This window comes from Neofelis nebulosa, chromosome X (assembly GCF_028018385.1).
Source record: "Neofelis nebulosa isolate mNeoNeb1 chromosome X, mNeoNeb1.pri, whole genome shotgun sequence".
Taxonomy (NCBI): Eukaryota; Metazoa; Chordata; class Mammalia; order Carnivora; family Felidae; genus Neofelis; species Neofelis nebulosa.
Window position 1 is genome coordinate 33,887,536 of NC_080800.1, and position 17,592 is coordinate 33,905,127.

The following is a 17,592-nucleotide window of genomic DNA, read 5'->3' on the forward strand; positions in this document are numbered from 1 at the left end:
ACTCTGTGCTAGGCCTGTTTCTGGGCATTAGGGATATGGCAGTAAACATGCTATCGTGGAGACAGGCGATAAACAAATACATAAGTAAAATATACAGTATGGCAGGTGCTGAAGACGACCACGGAGAAAAATAGCGCATGAATGAGGAATTGCTAAAGGAGTGCTCTGAAAGCATAAATGGACCAGCAGAGATACACTTCCCCACTCTGGGCAGTAAACGTCTCTCATAAAAGAAGCAACATCCTTCCCACTGCCAAAGGTGCACTTACTCAGTTAGAATGCCATCTGCCGTGTCTCTGCCCTCCGGCGTCTCCCAGGACACCCGGACCGTCAGCTTATTGGGTTCAGCAATGCGTTCCTTCACACTTGGGCACTTGATTCTAGGAGGTTCTATATCTGAAAACAGAACCACAGTACAGTCACCATCACGAAGAAATATCTTGTCGGCCTGGGGTGCAACAACCAGCATTTGACCTGCCGGTAGCTCCACGTGCTCCCCATTTTCAAAGAGTCTGTTCACCCCTCTGTATTTCTCTTCCCTCCGTTCATCTTGCCTCTTCTCTCCTGCTGAGCTTTGAAGACTGCTCGGGAACTCACAGGGCCAGACCCGCAATCAACTGGTCTTGCAAGGTGTCTTCTAGCATAATTGATCAGCTACGGCAACTTCTCCCCACGCTTCCAGACTCTGCTTACTGACTTCACAACATTGCCGCCACCCAGCTAGAACTCATTCAGCCACAGGGAGTCCCTCCTGCTTCAAGGACAGCATGACAGAACATCAGAAGGGGCACCTTAGCTGTCTTCTAGTTCAATGCAATTCAAGGCAACACATCTCTAGTGAGCGACTGCCTTACTCGAGGCACCATTCCAACTACTAGGTTTAGGGATGCACAAAGGCAAGGGAATTACGTGCTTCTCAAGAGTTTACAGTCTACTGGGGGGATTATTGTCACCATACATAAAATAGGACACGAGGTAGAAAATGGTACCGCCCACGGTGAGGCAGAAGCAAATGGTACAGAGGCTTAAAGAAACGACCCAATGCTCTATTTTACAAGTGTGGAAACTGAGGTTTAGAGAGCTTAAGTGATTTATTTAAGGCCAGGCGTGTAAACAGTGATAGTGTGAATTATAACTGAGGTCCAAGCACTTACTCCTAGAACAAGCCCTCTCTCCTCTGGCTAAGTCCACTCCCCACTCCTCAATAGCTTACAACAAACAATGGTCTGCACTGTGCTCGCCACCTACCACTGGACGACACCCATGGTTTTGTGTTTCGGGAAAGCAGTTTTTACCTTGCCTCTGGCCCTCCAAAGGCCTCCTGAATTTGCCCAGGTAGTTTCTCTACCTGGGAACAGAATTTCTGCTCCCTCAGTATCAAGGATGGGTTGATAATGAGGGTTAGAAATAAATGAGACGTCAATCCTCGCTGGGTTGGGTTTCATTTTGTCGTAGCTAAAGTGAAATTACAAGAAGGGGGAATTCAAACTTTCGAAAATTCCATTTGATGATTCTGAACAGGTAGAGAAAATATTTAAAGACAGCCTGGCAAGTTACAACATTTAGATGTTCATTGCTTTAGACATCAACTGATAATTATTTAAATGCCGCTATGCTACAACCTGAATGAAAATTAAATGTCATTTCATTCTGAGTCAGAAACATCCTTGAGAGACTAAAGCACCACGTAAAGTCTTAATATGCTTTCTCTGGTCTTTTTTTTAATGTTTGTTTATTTTTGACGGAGAGACAGAGAGACAGAGCATGAGCAGAGGAGGAGCAGGGAGAGGGAGACACAGAATCTGAAGCCGGCTCCAGGCTCCGAGCTGTCAGCACAAAGCCCGACACGGGGTTTGAATCCACGAACCTTGAGATCGTGATCTGAGCCGAAGTCGGATGCTCAACTGACTGAACCACCCAGGCATCCCTCCTTCTATGTCTTTTCTAATAACTTCTCATTTTATTTAGGGCAAGAAGTTATGAATAACTTGGTAAACAACTTCGCCTTCGGCTATGCAAATTCATATGCCTCCCATGTCATGCTTCAATGGAGTGTGAATTTACAAACCTTAATACGCTAATCCTAAATTGAATAATTACCATATTTTACTGCGTCTAAGTTACAATCAATTTTGAGATGCATTCCAATTTCAGGGATATTAAAATGTAAACAAATATGCTTCCTAAAATTGATAAAGTATATACAGGTTCTGATAAAATGGAAGCTGCTTTAAATGCATTTGAGGTGCCTATTTTCATTTGCTAAGTTTTTAAAAATAATCCTTTTAACTTCTGTTATGATAGATGATAGAAGACATACATTTATAATTGAGATGAACATTTCACAGCTTTGGGGGAATCCCAAAGATGAGTATACAGTACCTGCCCCCTGCTGGTCAAATCTAGCTGGCAATCTCATCCTAGAAAGTATGTATTTTTTTAGGGGCACTTGGGTGGCTCAGTCGGCTGAGCGGCCAACTTCGGCTCAGATCATGATCTCCCAGTTCATGAGTTCGAGCCCCGCGTCGGGCTCTGTGCTGACGGCTCAGAGCCTGGAACCTGCTTCGGATTCTGTGTCTCCCTCTCTCTGCCTCTCCCCCGTTCATGCTCGCTCGCTCTCTCTCTCTCTCTCTCTCTCTCTCTCTCAAAAATAAATAAACATTAAAAAAATTTTTTTAATAAAAAAGAAAGTATATATATTTTTGGTTAATTTAAAGCAAAAAAGGATGGGCTGAGAAAAGGAGATAGATTTCAATGCAAAATTATACAGTGTTTCCTTATTTTCTTGGGGTGACATTGTCAGAGTGAAGAGATACATTTAGCCTCTGTGTCATGGAAAGTAAACATCTGGAAGACATGCTGGGTTTTCTGTATTTAACCATTCGTACCGCCATTGTGAGCAAATGTGCTCTAAATTAGATTATCTGGGTGAAGGCTCTCAGAGCTTTCCAGAGCCAGCTTATGTCCGGGCTAACAGTGATTAGCTGAAACTGGCCTAGTTTTTCAGAAGCAGTGCTCTTCCAAACTAGAAACAAGAAAAAAATTAATCATTAAAAATAACAGCGAATGTTTACGGAACCAACCTACCTGCCCACCCCATGCATTATGTCACTGACTTCTCATGGCCACCCACCAGACTGAGTATTGTTGTTAACATCCCCACTTATATACCAGGAAGTATTTCCTCTCTTGTGGAATTTCTCAATGGTCTGGGATTTTCAGACATGATCACATATTTTTTAATTATCTTAATAAGCCAAACACGTCTGGGTGTCTGCCTGCTGCTGACCCGGTAATTTCCTCCCAAGACGTACATTCTTTTGGGGTCGCCTGGTACAGCTTCGCCATCGATCCCTGAAGAGCAGATTCTGCTGCACCCTCAAGCATGCTGCCCTCATATTCAGCTGAGGAGACCAGCTAGCCTGCCTTTCAGCAGATGTTCCAGAAACCTAAGCCTATAATTACACAGCCATGGCCCTCATGGTTTCTAGAAGCGATCACAAATTTCCATGAATGAACACAGTTACTGTAGAAACATAATTGCAATTCCCTGTTGAGTCAGGATGACCGCAGAGCCAGTTACTGTGTGGAAGCCCTAAAACTTCTGGGAGAACCCAGGCCATGCACAGGAGACATCTGACCAACTGTTCCCCTTCTCAGGGCTCTAGCTGCCCCTCTGCATATAAAATATCAGTAACAAATATATTTCACTCTATCACCTACTATTTATTGGAGAAGCTTGGGAATCCTTAACACGTCTAACCAGGTAGGTGGTGGAAATAAGAAAGAGGTTCAAAAGGACAGTGTCCTGGCCAGCAGGTCACTTTTTTCCAAGAGGGAAAAAAAAAAACCCTTTTAAACTGAGGCTGTAAAGTAACTGCATCCTCAAATGTTTCCTTAAATAGTGTTTCCCACCGGAGAGCCATGTTTGAAGATGGCGTATGATTAACGGGCGCTTCAGAGCATGGCAATACCTTTATCGGAGACTGCGGGACCTGAGGTGGAGTCCCCTCTTTCTGCCTCATTCTAAGGCAAGATGATAGTCTTAACCCAAGTAAAAGGTTGCCACGGCTCCTCACAGAAACAGACTCTTCACTGTCCCTTTCCCGACTTCCTACGTACAAACTGGCTTTCAACCTGCTGCTTCTCTCACCATGAAGTTTATTTATTTATTTATTGGGGCGGGGCAGCAAGAGGGGGAGAGATAGAGAATCCCAAGCAGGCTCTGTGATGTCGCTGTCAGTGCAGAGCCCCATGTGGGGCTCGATCCCAGGAACTGTGAGATGGTGACCTGTGCCAAAAGCAAGAGTCAGGCGCTTAACAGACTGAAGCACCGAGGCACCCCACTTCTCTCACCTCTTTTATCCCCTGATCTTTCACACCAACTTCCTCTCACTCTGTACAGTCAGTGTGGCTGGGACTGGTTAGTTACCTACTCTCTGATCCCCTTTTTTGTAGTCAAAGAAGTCTGCATGGGCCTTTGGCCTTCTAGAAGAAAGACTACATTTTCCAGCCTCCTTTGAAGTTAGGCATGGTCATGTGATGGGCTCCACCAATGGGTTGTGAGGAAAAGTGACCTGTGCAACTTCTGGGTTGTGCTTTTAAAAAGGGTGGGAAGAGCGCACCTTTCCCTTTTTCCTCCCTCCTCTACCCTGGTTTGAATGTGGGTATATGGTGGGGGAGCAATAGCAGCCATCTTAGACCGAAGAACAAGTGAGGAGGAGTTGGGCCTCGGACACTGCCCAAGGCTGCTTAAGCATAAACGTTTATAGGAGAATAGAACCTGTATCTCATTTAAAGCATTATGATTTTAGCTTTGTTAATAGTGGCCGAACAGGTATATAAGCAATCACACCTGTTTTTTTTTTTTTTTTTCAAACTTCTTCATCTTGTATGGCATCTTCCAAGATGTATTTAATTAATGATTTCCAAGCACTTTTTTTTCAAACAAAGAATATTGTGGTGAATTTCTGGCAAAGATGGCTACTCATAATCCCCTTATATATATTCAGCACCTCCTACCAAGAGGTAGAGTCTATTTCCCCTCCCTCTGAATCTGCACCAGCCTTGTGACTCACTTTGACTAAGAGAATGTAAGGGAAGTAAATCTATGCCAGTCCCAAGTCTGGGCCCTTTACAGGGTCTGGCACTTTCTACTTTTGCTATCTTGGGAACCAGCTGCCATCTAAGGGTCTAATTATCTGACTGGAGAGGCCATGTGGAGAGGACAAGAAATTATGAAGAGAGAGAGACAGACAGACACACTCAGCCAAACCCCAGCCAGCACAGCCAACTGAGGTTCCAAACACGTGAGTGAAGCCATCTTGGATCCTTTGTCCCCAGTCACCTCAGCTATTACAATGTCAAACAGAGATGAGCTGTCTCCACTGAGTCCTGCCCAAATCCCCAACCCAAACAACCAGAAGCAATAACATGGTCGTTGGAAGCCACTGAATTTTGGGTTGTCCGTTGGTGCAGGAATAGATTACTGATACAAATATAAAATAGTTTGAGGCTGGTGACAGAGGAAGGAAGTGGCCACTACATGGGGCACAGGAAGAGAGTAATTCCCAAAGGCAGAACAAACCTGGACTCTGTAAACTTGCCCGACTGTTTGCTTCCCCCAGCTTTAGCAGAATATAATCCTTGTGGATGTGTCTCAGAGGTGGTTCTGTTTTTTTGCTATCATATAAAGTATCAGAAAATTTTCCCCAGTGGACGCAAGAGGCAAGAAATGGAGGCAGTGAATTCCACAATTAAAAGTCACCATCTTTAGGGCACTTGGGTGGCTCGGTCGGTTGGGCGTCCGACTTCGGCTCAGGTCATGATCTCACAGCTCTTGGGTTCGAGCTCCGCATCGGGCTCTGTGCTGACAGCTCAGAGCCCGGGGAGTCTGCTTCGGATTCTGTGTCTCCCTCTCCCTCTGCTCCTCCCCTGCTCGCTCACTCTCTCTCTCTCTCTCAAAAATAAACAAACGTTAAAAAAATTTTTTTTAATTTAAAAAAAAGTCACCATCTTCACCAGAAAGATGCCCAACTGAAAATTCATTGGTGATGTATTTATATTATACAAGGTCACTACGAGTTTACCTGTTGAGGCCAGGTAAAAATGTGGATCAGTATCTCAATCCAACAAGTCGTTTCAAAGCTAAACTAGCTTCCTGAAGGTTTGCCAAAGGATGTGTGCTTGTCAACCCAGGAAGAATGTAGCATAATTTAAGATCACTGATAACGATGCACTGACACATTTATTCTTAGCCCCATAATGTGTGTATCTTCAACTGATTCTCTGGAAGTAAGGCAGGGCAGTCCATCGAATGTCCCTGTGGGTCAGTGGGTAAGCCCAGCTGTCAGAGAGCTGAGAAGCCACAAAAGCAATCCATCAGTGTGCATATCTGAAATCTCAGAGATGATATTTTATTCCAGAATTTCGTGTGTGCTAAGTCTCAATCTATTCTACTCTGCGGGAAATACAAAACAAGCAGAGAGCAATTCCAAAAATCAAGTTGGTTTGTACACTGTCCTTTGTTAAAACAACTAAATGGGGGCTCTCTGCATGTCAAAAGGTATCGGCTGGGTCTTCATTATCGGTGATTTTTAATTTTCTTTAATGTTTATCTCTTCCTCTTTTTGCGCAGGGAAAAGTGTTGGTCTCAGGGAGAAATCCCACATCAACTCAAAATCTGGCATCTAGATGAGGGCTTGCTTGTAATTCTAACTGTCCATTGTTCTATCTAAATGCCAATGTAACCAAAAATAACTAAAAATGGAAAGAAAGAAAAAAAATCCCCTAAAAACAATAGCTGTTTAATTTCAAGGTTTTTTTCATATATCTATGTATCTAGATACAGATATAGATCAATGGAAGTTGTGGCTCTTTAGTTTAACCCTCCTGCAATTGCAGCAGGATTTTTCTCCTGCATTGACTTCTTTCTCTCCATATCTGTTTTGGAAATAACCATGGACTTGAGTCCACTGCCAGAGTGCGGTCTGCCTAAGAGAATTAATTTTAACTCATGGTACTTTCAAATTAGCCAGACCACAGAACTGACCACCTCAGAGTCAAAAGCCTGGCCAGTGTTCTCTCCTCCCTCCAGGTCTGGAGGAGAGCTGGGACCATTTTCTCAGCACTCAGCAAAGCTCTGGCCAAGACGCGCTGCTGGAAGTTGTGCGGAAATTTGGGAACTACTCAGCCACCATGGGTCAGCATCTAAAAGAGGCTGAGGCTCTGAGCTATGCTCAAGGACCCTCTACACATGAACAAAGTTATTAAACTAATTTAATACATTTAAAGCCAACAGAGTCCATGACATCCCTGGAGTAAAAGTCACTGGGGACAAACTCCAGCTTCTCTGTCACCAAAATTAACGAAAGAAGTGCCTGCTGGCTTTGTCTGTCTGTCTCTTTTTCCTGGGAGCTCTATGCTCTCCTGTGGCTCACTGGTCCCCTTTTCGCCTCTCCCACCTCATTGTATGCACAATATCCCTTCCCCACCCAGGATGCCTGAACCTTGCCCTGGCAAACTCTAAGATAAATTCCCTGCAACTGGGGTTCATTTCTTAGTCCTTTCTCTCTCCCTCTGGGAAGGTTCCAGCCCCATCTGGTCCAGCTTAAGCCATGCCTGTTGCTTTTTGAGAACAATCAGCATTTTCTTTCCATTGTTGCACACGATCTGGACACCTGAACAGTGTGATCCCTAGAGAACTCATCGCCAATGCTTGCTTAGCAGAAAGATTTTCAAACATCTCCCTTCCTCCCATCACCTCTGTCCTTTCCGACATGAGGGAGCAGAGATTTAAAATCTGGGTGGCTGTTCTGAAGAGCTAGCTTTGCACATAGCAAGTCACAGGGGAGATACTGAAAACAACATCTGTGAGAGGTCCTGCTGACCCGACCGCCTGGCCTTAGGTCATGTCCTTCAAGAGGTGTGTGTCCTCAGCACCACTCTACCTGCATCGGTTGACCAGGACTGCTTTGCCATCTTCTCACCGAGAACTACTGTGACTCAGGGGGAGAAGTCCAAACCCTCGGAGAAAAGTTGCTGAACCAAATACCCCGTTGCTACTCAGTTTTTCTGTAATCTCCCTTTTACCACCTGGACTGAAGGTCTCAAAATTCTATCTCCCAGACTCTTTTTGCCTGCTGGGTGCCAGATAAGTTTGCAAACAGGAGGCACCTGTCAGAGAACAAAACGCAAGGAGAAGGTGGAGCTTCAGGGAGGGTTTCCTGGACTCCCGAACTAGCGGCAGGAGTGTGGGCTCCTGATTTCACCCTCATCGACGATGGCGTCAGTTCCAGAAATGTCAGCAATAAGGCCAGGCTTATGAACTTTGGGTGACAACACCGTGGCACCATTTGCTCCTCCAGCTCTTTTTATATTTTTTAACCAATTCCCTGTGTTAAATTCTTCTCCTCCATTTGAAATACCTAGCATGGTTTCTGTTTTCCCAATTACTGACCACTACGAACTCCTACCTAAAACATAGAAAAAGAGAAGCCTAGAATCAATCTGAGTCTGTTATCTGAGTTTATTTGGACCTGTTGCTCTCGGCAAATGGATACAAGGTATGGTCCAGGCTGTGACTCTGACCTAGAAGGGTTCATATCACATCTTGGGCAAGATCCCTCGGCTATAGCTCAGTACCCACAGAACTGAAGAGCGAGAATGGCTGCCAGGGAAGACCATGGACAGAGGTGCCGTCCTGAAGACAGCCCTGGGACTGAGGCCAGAGTTGTTACTGTTATACTTCTGCCCTCGGAGGGTAGCATCCAATTTCAGTCTTGCTCCTGAAGTATATGCCCCAGACAATGAACAGTCAGGAACGAGTCCTTGGCATAAGGCACATTCGCAGACTGAGCTGACCGGTTCTCTGGAGGACGGGCAGATACCAACAAGGGAAGAGCCAAGCGCCTATGGCAGTTGCTTTAGCACGTCAGTGCCAGAGGTATCTCTGGATCCAGGAACTTTGGGCCTGAGAGCCTGGAGACACAGGCTTGGCTCTATACAACCTTGCTTATGTCAGGTGACCTCTCAGGCCTCATCTGTAGAATAGGGGAAGGGACTAGAATATTCTGTAAGGGTGGGTCCTGGCAGCTCTAATGGTTCATGAGTAAATGATCCTCTGGGAGAGTGGTTCTCAACCACTTGGAGGGAGCTTTGGAAAAATACCAGGGCCCCAGTGATTCAGATTTAAATAGAAGCCAGAGTTGAAAAACCACTGTCCCAGAGCAGTCTGCCTCGGTATTTAAAGGGCACAGGAATCCCCTGGGGATCTTATTCACATGTGGATTTTCATCTGCCAGGTGTGGGATGGGTCACAAGATTCTACATTTCTAACAAGCTTCCTGCTGGTGCTAACACTGCTGGTCCAAGGGCACTATTTCTGGCATAAAGGTATTAAAGTTCTTCCCATATTTGATATTTTTTTTAATGTTTATTAATTTTTGAGAGAGAGAGAGAGAGAGAGAGAGAGAGAGAGAGACAGTGCGAGAGACAGAGGAGCACAGAGGGAGCCACAGAATCCGAAGCAGGCTCGAGACTCCGAGCTGTCAGCACAGAGCCCGATGTGGGGCTCGAACTGGTGAACCACGAGATCATGACCTGAGCCAATGTCAGACACTTAACCGACTGAGCCACCCAGGCGCCCCCCCAAGTTTGATATTCTTAAGGCAGATTCTCAAACTTCAGAGCATGAGAATCCCCTGGAGGGCCTAAGAAAATGCCAATTGCTAGACCCCCACCCCAGATCTGCTGAATTAGAATCTGCATTTTCACCAAGGTTTCCAGGTGATTCCAATGCACTTTAAAGTTTGAGAAGTACTGCCTTACATCAGGGGCTCTCTTTCAGCCCTTCAGAATGCCCCGGGGGCTCCTTAAAGTGCAAAGCACTGGGCCCCACTCCCAGAGCCTCTGATTCAGCAGATCTGGGGCAATGCCAAGAGTTTGCCTTTCTAAAGAATTCCCAAGTGCTTCTGTAGCTCCCAGGGGCACACCTTAAGAACCATTGCTCAACAAACCCAGAGTCAGGTAACATTTCCAAATCCCAGCTTAGCAAAGGGAGTGCCTGCTGACTGACCATCCCATCGCAGTCTACAACAAATGAACTCCGTCTGTCAGCTCAAAGACACACAGATGTTCTCTGTGGGGCTGTCCTGCAAACGTCAACCACTCTGCTCAGTGCTTTAGGGCAGATCCCTGGACTGAAGCAGCACCCCTGACAGCCTGCCGCGGCCTCAGGAGCAAGCCAAGAAAGAGAGGCATTAGATGCAAGCCCCTGGCCGTGAAGTGGGCTCTAGGATAGAGCCCGAGGTTAGGTCTGGTCTAAGCCACAGGACTAGGGATGAAGAGAGCTTCTGGAAGCAAAGCTGGGTACTTATGCTTTACATTCGGGGTGCTAATGCTTCCTGTAAAATCCACTGTAGGAACCCACCCAAAGCATGCGCTCCTTGAAGATGGGTATTTTCTTACCGACACAGGAGGCTGGGCGGCCGCTCCAGGCCTTGTTGTCCATGCACGTGACCGTCCGCTCCCCTTTCAGCGTGTATCCTGGTGAGCAGTAGTACTCACACCGGGAGTTAAAGTAGGCACCATCGACGCACTTAAACCCTCCATTCGCTGGCATGGCCAGAACGGGGCACCGCTTTTCTGAAAAAGAGAAAACCAGACACTCAGCATTTCTTAGTTTTTGTCCATAGAGTTTGAGCCCAGAAACTCCGAAAACACAGAGTGCAAAGCCAATTTAAAGATCACAGATAGAGTGGGTCAGTCAGTTAAGTTTCCGACTTCAGCTCCGTTCATGATCTCACTGTGAGTGAGTTCAAGTCCTGCATCGGGCTCTGTGCTGACAGCTCGGAGCCTAGAGCCTGCATCAAATTCTGTATCTCCCTCTCTCTCTGCTCCTCTCCCACTCATGCTCCATCTCTGTCTCTCAAAAATAAATAAATGTTAAAAAAAATTTAAAAAGAAGATCACAGATAGAGGGGCGCCTGGGTGGCTCAGTGCGTTAAGCATCCAACTTTGGTTCACGAGTTCAAGCCCCATGTCTGGCTCTGTGCTGACGGCTCGGAGCCTGGAGCCTGCTTCGGATTCTGTGTCTCCCTCTCTCTCTCTCTCTGCCCCTCTCCTGGTGGTGCTCTGTCTCTCTCTGCCTCTCAAAAATAAATAAACATAATACAATTTTTAAAAGATCATGGCTAGAACCAGAGAAACCATGGGTGGCTGCTTGTTACAAGGAAGGGCACACAGTTTCATATCAGACTGGCTTGGATTGGCATCCCAGCTAAGTCAGTGTTTCAGGTCGGGTTCCTCAGAAGCAGACCCTGAGGCGTGGATTTGTGTGCAAGTGATTTAGTGAGAAAGTTCTCCCAAGGGAGACCAGCGAGGGGTGGAGAAGGTAGAACAGGGGAAGGAAGGAGGCCAGGCAAGATGGGATCTCAGGCAAAGTCAGCCTTGGCCTGCCCCCGCCCAGGGGAGCTCTGGAGCAGAGTGACCCCGGGGTTTGTCCTGTCTCCACACAAGGAAGTTGGGCACCCATAATCCTTTACCAGTCAGTACTGGGCAGCTCCAGGCCTACTGGGGATGCCCTCCCTGTCAGAACAAAGAGAACAGCCCTCTGAAGGAACACAGTCTCCTCTCTTCCTCTGAAGAAGATCTAACATGCAAGTCAGAAGCTGGGGGAGGGACACCCAGAATTGGGAAAACAGGACCCAAGGATATCCAGGCGAAGTACCAAAAATGTCCACTATGTATACAGTCACCCTGTCACATGGTCTGCATAGGCGGGGTCATATGGCTGCAGCCCGGAACCTCAGTTTCCCCAACGATAAAGTTAAGGTACTGGCACCCATGTCAATAGCCTCAATGCAAAAACTGGACATATGTCAAACGCCCAGCATACAACAGGTGCTCAATTAATGGTGGCTGTTTTGAATAACAATGGCACCTGAAATGTGCTTCAACAATGCTGTACCTCTGGCAGTTGCCTGAATGTGATGTGACTTCTCCTCCAGCTAAAAGTGAGCCCCTGAAACGCTCTGCCCATCTTCTTTCTCCCCTGAGGCACGGTCCCTTTCCTGGAATGGCATTCTTCAGTAACTTTCCCGGCCGGCCGGCCTCTGTCAGCTCTGCCCTCTGGGTGAACACTTCTTGTCTCCAGGAACACAAGTCCATGACTTCGCACCTGGTACGTTCTGTACGATTTGCACCCCTGCTCTGCTCTCCGATGCTATTCTGTGAGATCCTTGATGGCAGAGCCTGCGTGTGTCTTATTTGTTTCGAGATCCCCAACACCTTTTCAGGGTCTAGCACATATTGAAACAAAACCTGTCTGCGGAGCAAACCTCTGTTCTCTCCCCCTTTCTTGAACAGCTGATCACACTGTGGTGTCTGAAAGGTGTTCTCTCCCTTCCACCAAATCTCGCAAACCCACTGGCATCCGCTCACAAGGTCAGTTTTTCTCATTAGAGACCACATAACATTCGGTAAAGAAAAAAAAGCTCTAATCTCATCTCAGAGCAAAAGAACCTTGGTGCTGACGGGCCCCAAAAACCCACCCCACCGGGGCCAAGCTACTCACGCTTGCAGATGACCTTGTCGGACCAGCGCCTGTTTGACTGGCAGATGAGCTGGGAAGAACCATGCAGCTCATAGCCCTTCCGGCAGCGAATGTCACACCTGGTTCCCAGGGCTGTTTTGTAGTATCCTCCTTGAGGGGCCCTGCAGTACACATCCCCATACTTCACCTTGATGGGGGAGCACCATGGGGTGTCTGCAGGTCGCAGAAACAAAAGGAGGGGAGAAATAGGAAATGACATCTTTAGAAAATGTGTCTCCTCATCCTCAAAGTCCCTGGCTGACTGCACTCTATATTTTGGAATCTCTTAAGGAGTCGTTTAAGGTGTCTCTGGGTGGGGAGGTTACGATCACAGGACTAGGTGTCAGACATATCTGTCTATGGATCCGAGTTCCTCCGTTACTAACTGTGTGATCTTGGACAAGTTACTGAACCTCTCTGAGTCAATACCTATACCTCTGTCCCAGGGCTCTTCTAAGGATAAAAAAAAAATAATAATGCATATCAAACACCTAGCACAGTGCCTAGCACATAGCAAATATTCAATACATGCTTGTTCTCGTTGGCATTTCCCTTGAGGAGATAACATAATTCTTCTTTTGAAGGCATTTGATATCATTGTAAACCCTAACCCCAACCATCCATACATAGTGGCAAGGAAGTCCATAATTGGTTAGGTTTTTTTCCCCCCCCAAATCTGCATGCATATTCTCTGTAAAAACTCATAATACTATTTTAATTCATGTGAACAAAGCTGCAATTTCCAAGGTTTTACCACGGGAGATAATTTTGGCTTAAAGTCACAGAACAATCGCTTCCCATAGGGAAGCAACTCCCCTTTTCAGACGTCCCCGGTTAGGCCCCATTCAGGTAAGAAAGTGTCACAAATGGTAAAGTTCCCAAATGGCAAAATTCTGGCGTGTTTTGATTTTTGTCTAGTAGTTGCCCGGAGCACAGCTAGGAGAACGCTGACAAATCAGAGCCTCTCCCCTGTGCCTTTGGAAGGTACTTGCTGAAAGCCATAAAATTGTTAGGGCAAGGCTGGCTCATTGGTGGGGAAGTTCCCACAGTGCCCACCTCACAAACTACCACGAGCGAGCGGAGCCTGCCTCGCTCCCAATGCCTCCGAGGGGAGCCCCCTCCCCACAGCTGCCAGGCTCCTCTGCACCTGGGCTGTCCGTGAGTGGGGTGCGTGCGCCATCATGTGGCCAAGGAGGACACCTTGTCTGACTTCCCAAGGAATTTTCTGAGGATGTGTTTCTGACTGCTTCTCAGCCATGAAGACCAAGTCAGGTCCAGGGCTTATGCACAGACTGTTTTGGGTTTTTTTTTTTTTCTTTTGTGCTTTCAGAACTTCTTTGGCTAATACTTTCATCATATAATGTTTTTGCAGACAGCTGCCACGTGGGTCCTACAGTCAGGACTCAAGCAAGTATTTCCTGGACTTTCTGGGTAAAAGTCATGTCCTGCAGGCTTGGCCTGGGGCTGATTAAGTTCGACCATGCGGACGCATGGACACAGGCTTCCAGGAGCTTACATCAGGCCTACAGACCTTCCTTGAACAAAGTTTCCTCTTAACACACATTGTATGTGTGAACATTTTTTTCGTTTTTATTTTGTCAAGTTTTTGTTTATTTATTTATTGGGGGGGGGGGGGCAGGGAAAGGAGAGAGTCCCAAGCAGGCTCCATGCTGTCAGCACAGAGCCCAATGTGGGGCTCAAACTCACGAAACCATGAGATCATGACCTGAGCCGAAACCAAGAGTCAGATGCTCAACCAACTGAGCTACTCAGGTGCCCCATGTGCTAGCATTTTTAACTAAGAATAATCTGGACCCTGAAGTAAAGTACAAAACAGCATACATGTCTCCATTATTGTCTTCTAGGTATGAAAGAATTCTTGAAACAATTTTAAATGCCTTGGTCCTTTCTTCAGTGATGGCTCCAGGAAAGCCAGGAAACCAGGAGATTTCACGATCACAGGTATTGATATTTCTTCTGTAATCAAATGTTCTTAAGATAAACTCTGGAAAAATCCATAGATGCCTACCACTCAAATAAAACTGAGATTTGGAACCTACTGGCTTCTGTGACTACTAGACGTGAGGTCTGCCTGTCTGTCTGTCTCCCTCCCTCCTTCCCTCTCTCTGCCTTTCTTTTCCAACTCCAATAGGAAAGATCACCTACAAGGAAATTCCCAAATGCTCTTGCTGTTTTGTCTCAAAGAAGCACTTTTTACAGTTTGTCAGAGGATTTCCATGGTAACTAAAAAAGATCTTACAAACGACCTGTTGTTTTACCTCTTTATCATCTTCCCCACCCCTTCTCAACTCCTTCACTGCCTCGTTTCCTTTTAGTTTCCCTGTCTGTCCTGTTCTCCTTCTAGACCGCATTGCTTCTGCGCTCCCCATCTCCGGCCTCCTCCTCTTGCCGACTGGGCCCCCTTTCCTGCCTTATTTTCTGCCATCTCACACGCCAAACTGTGGAAGCCCGAGAACTGGCCTCCAGGGAGAGAAAGTAAAGCCGGCACTGGGGGTGGGGGAAGGGTGGTGAGGGAGAAGTGAATATGGGCGACACAGAGGGAGAGGAGGAAAACGTACTGAACTAGTCAAGTGTGGGGAGTGTAATACCAGGCAAGGACAGGAGCCCCGGGCATACATTCTAATTCCATCCTCTCCTAGCAATCCTGGACAATTCACTAAACTTTTCAGGGAATCAGATTCCTCAACTCTAAGCCACAGGAGTGGATTAAATTATTTTCAAAGTCCCATCTAGCTTTGAAGCTGTAGGCTTCAAACTCTGCCTTATTCCTTTCTGATCCCCTGCCCATGCCTGCCTCCTTACTCCTTCTTCTGCCTGCTGAGTGGTCTCTCATAACCCTTCCAGCTGAAGGCAAAGCCATTGTGCATTCTGGCTCCCGATCACAACCCTACTGATGTAAAAACGGGAAGAGTGTCCAATTCTTAACTTGTTTTTCACTCAAATGTTGAATACACACCTTCCAGCTTCTGGACTTCTTTTTCAGGAGGGACACGATTCTTGAGGAAGCTAATGCGAAAGCAGCATACCTTCCCTTTAGCACGCATGTTACGGTCGTCTTTGCCACAAATGTACCCAGGACAAGTATTTAAGGCTGGCAGGTACAGTAGAGGATGACCGGGGTATACATACATCACAAATTCACATATTTCAATACAATATTTTCAGTGCGATTCCTTTCTGTCCCTCGTTCTGAGTCCTCAAATCCTCCTAGAAGTGCTGGCTGCACATCGAAAGCTGCGCTGTTGTCAACATGTGGGGAAAAAAATCTTGTTTTCATTTATTCGCAGAAGGAATGTCTTTGGGTCATTTCCCAAGAAATCTTCTAAGGAAGATACTGTGACAGTTTCACAGCTCTGCCATAATCATAATTAAAATGCTAGTGACTGACTTGAACTTGAAGTGCACAAAAGCACTAGGAGTTAGAGTGAACTAGCAAGATGTTTAACACAGAGGTTTAGCGAAGCAAAGCCCTTACGCTGCTTCAATTAACACGGGGTTTATTTAGGGAGAACTCTAAATCAGTTGTTCAGGAAAGCTTTTTCAGCACCCCCTTGGCCAAAGCGGTAAGCCTCCCAGTTACCTGGAGTTTCTAGGATAGACAGTGTCTTAGAGCAGATGAGTGAGAAGCCAATCTCTGGACACAGAGCTTCAAACATCTGGATTTCACACCTGAATGCAATGTTGGCTAGCTGAAGGACTCTGGGCAACTCACCTGCCCTCTCTAATCTGTGGTTCCTTCACCTATGAATAAGGAATAACAAGATTATCTCAACATGCCCTCCCCCTTCCCTCCATTCATGTGACCGTGCGATGGCATTCCAAGCAAGAGAATCAAAAGCAACGCTTGCCACATTCTGGGAACACAATAAATGTCGTTTACATTTTCCTTTCTTCCTTCTTCTCCTTTAACTCAAAGCACTTATTGAGTATACACTCTGTGCCGGACACTGTGCAGGGGCCTGGTTAACAACGGTTTGCCTCTAAAGTGTTATGACTTGAAAAAAAAAAAAAAAAAAAAAAAAACTGGGGTGCCCGGCCTGGCTCAGTCAGAAGAGCATGTGACTCTTGATCTCGGGGTTGTGAGTTTGAGTCCCAAGTTGGGAGTAGAAATTACTAAAATAAACCTGACAATAAAAACAATTTCCTAAGACATATTTGTTCTTAAACACTCATATTTTAGCCATCTAAATATATTGGCACATATTTTAGCCATCTGGTCTACCTTGCACACTTACAGTGCCATGAGGGGAGGATGAACACTGGGAACGCTGAGCTGAGGGCACTGGGCAACTCTACTGCACAAGGGAAGGATCACATGTGCACATATGTGTTTTAGGAAGATTTTTCAAGAAGGGACTCAAGGAAAAAACATTTTTTTAAACCCTCAATTAAGAAGTGTTAGGAATTGGAATATCTCCTTACCCCAAACACCTAATTAACAAGTTTGTCCTTTGTTTGATTGGTTAGTTCCTGAGGCAATTAATACACGAGCTGTGCATAGGAATGAGCCTCTGCATTCACAAATCATAAGAAAACGTGGAATGTGGTGGGAAACACAACTGGACAGACACTGGTCATTATATTAGACTGTTCACTCATGTGAAAAACAACCGAAGGACTGGCTGGTACTACCCTGATTCTCTTACAACTTGGACATATCGCGACAGAGCAGGGCAGTGTCCTCTTGCCAGCCTGTGGGCACATTTCTTGGGCAAAAGTTCCGCAACAGAACTTTATTAACCAATTTTTCTTCACATCATCCCTCCACTGAAAAAGGAAGCAGCTTCAGAGAGAAATCACCTAAATGTACCTTCCCTTTTCCCAGGGCTCCCTAAGCTTCAGAGAAATGACTCACCAGTAGAAATATTTGTGGACATACTTACCTGAGCCTGCTTAGAAGTTTCTTGATTAGGCTTTTTATACCTGGTGGGGGGTGGATTGCTGGAAATGTGTAGAGATGGAGTTCTTTATCATTAGAA

General features: G+C 46.1%; 1 protein-coding gene across 7 annotated transcripts in view; it reads right to left on the reverse strand.

Moving 5' to 3' along the window:
- The window catches only part of SRPX (sushi repeat containing protein X-linked), a 112,237-nt gene that overhangs the window by 43,038 nt on the left and 51,607 nt on the right, over positions 1–17,592 (reverse strand). For 3 of the 7 annotated variants that reach the window (XM_058713338.1, XM_058713340.1, XM_058713339.1), the window contains 3 exons: positions 12,575–12,766; positions 10,468–10,644; positions 270–396 (listed from right to left, as the gene is read on the reverse strand). In XM_058713338.1, the coding sequence (XP_058569321.1) occupies positions 270–396; positions 10,468–10,644; positions 12,575–12,766 (496 nt within the window). The other 4 variants (XR_009257075.1, XM_058713341.1, XM_058713337.1 and 1 more) reach the window with 4 other exon arrangements.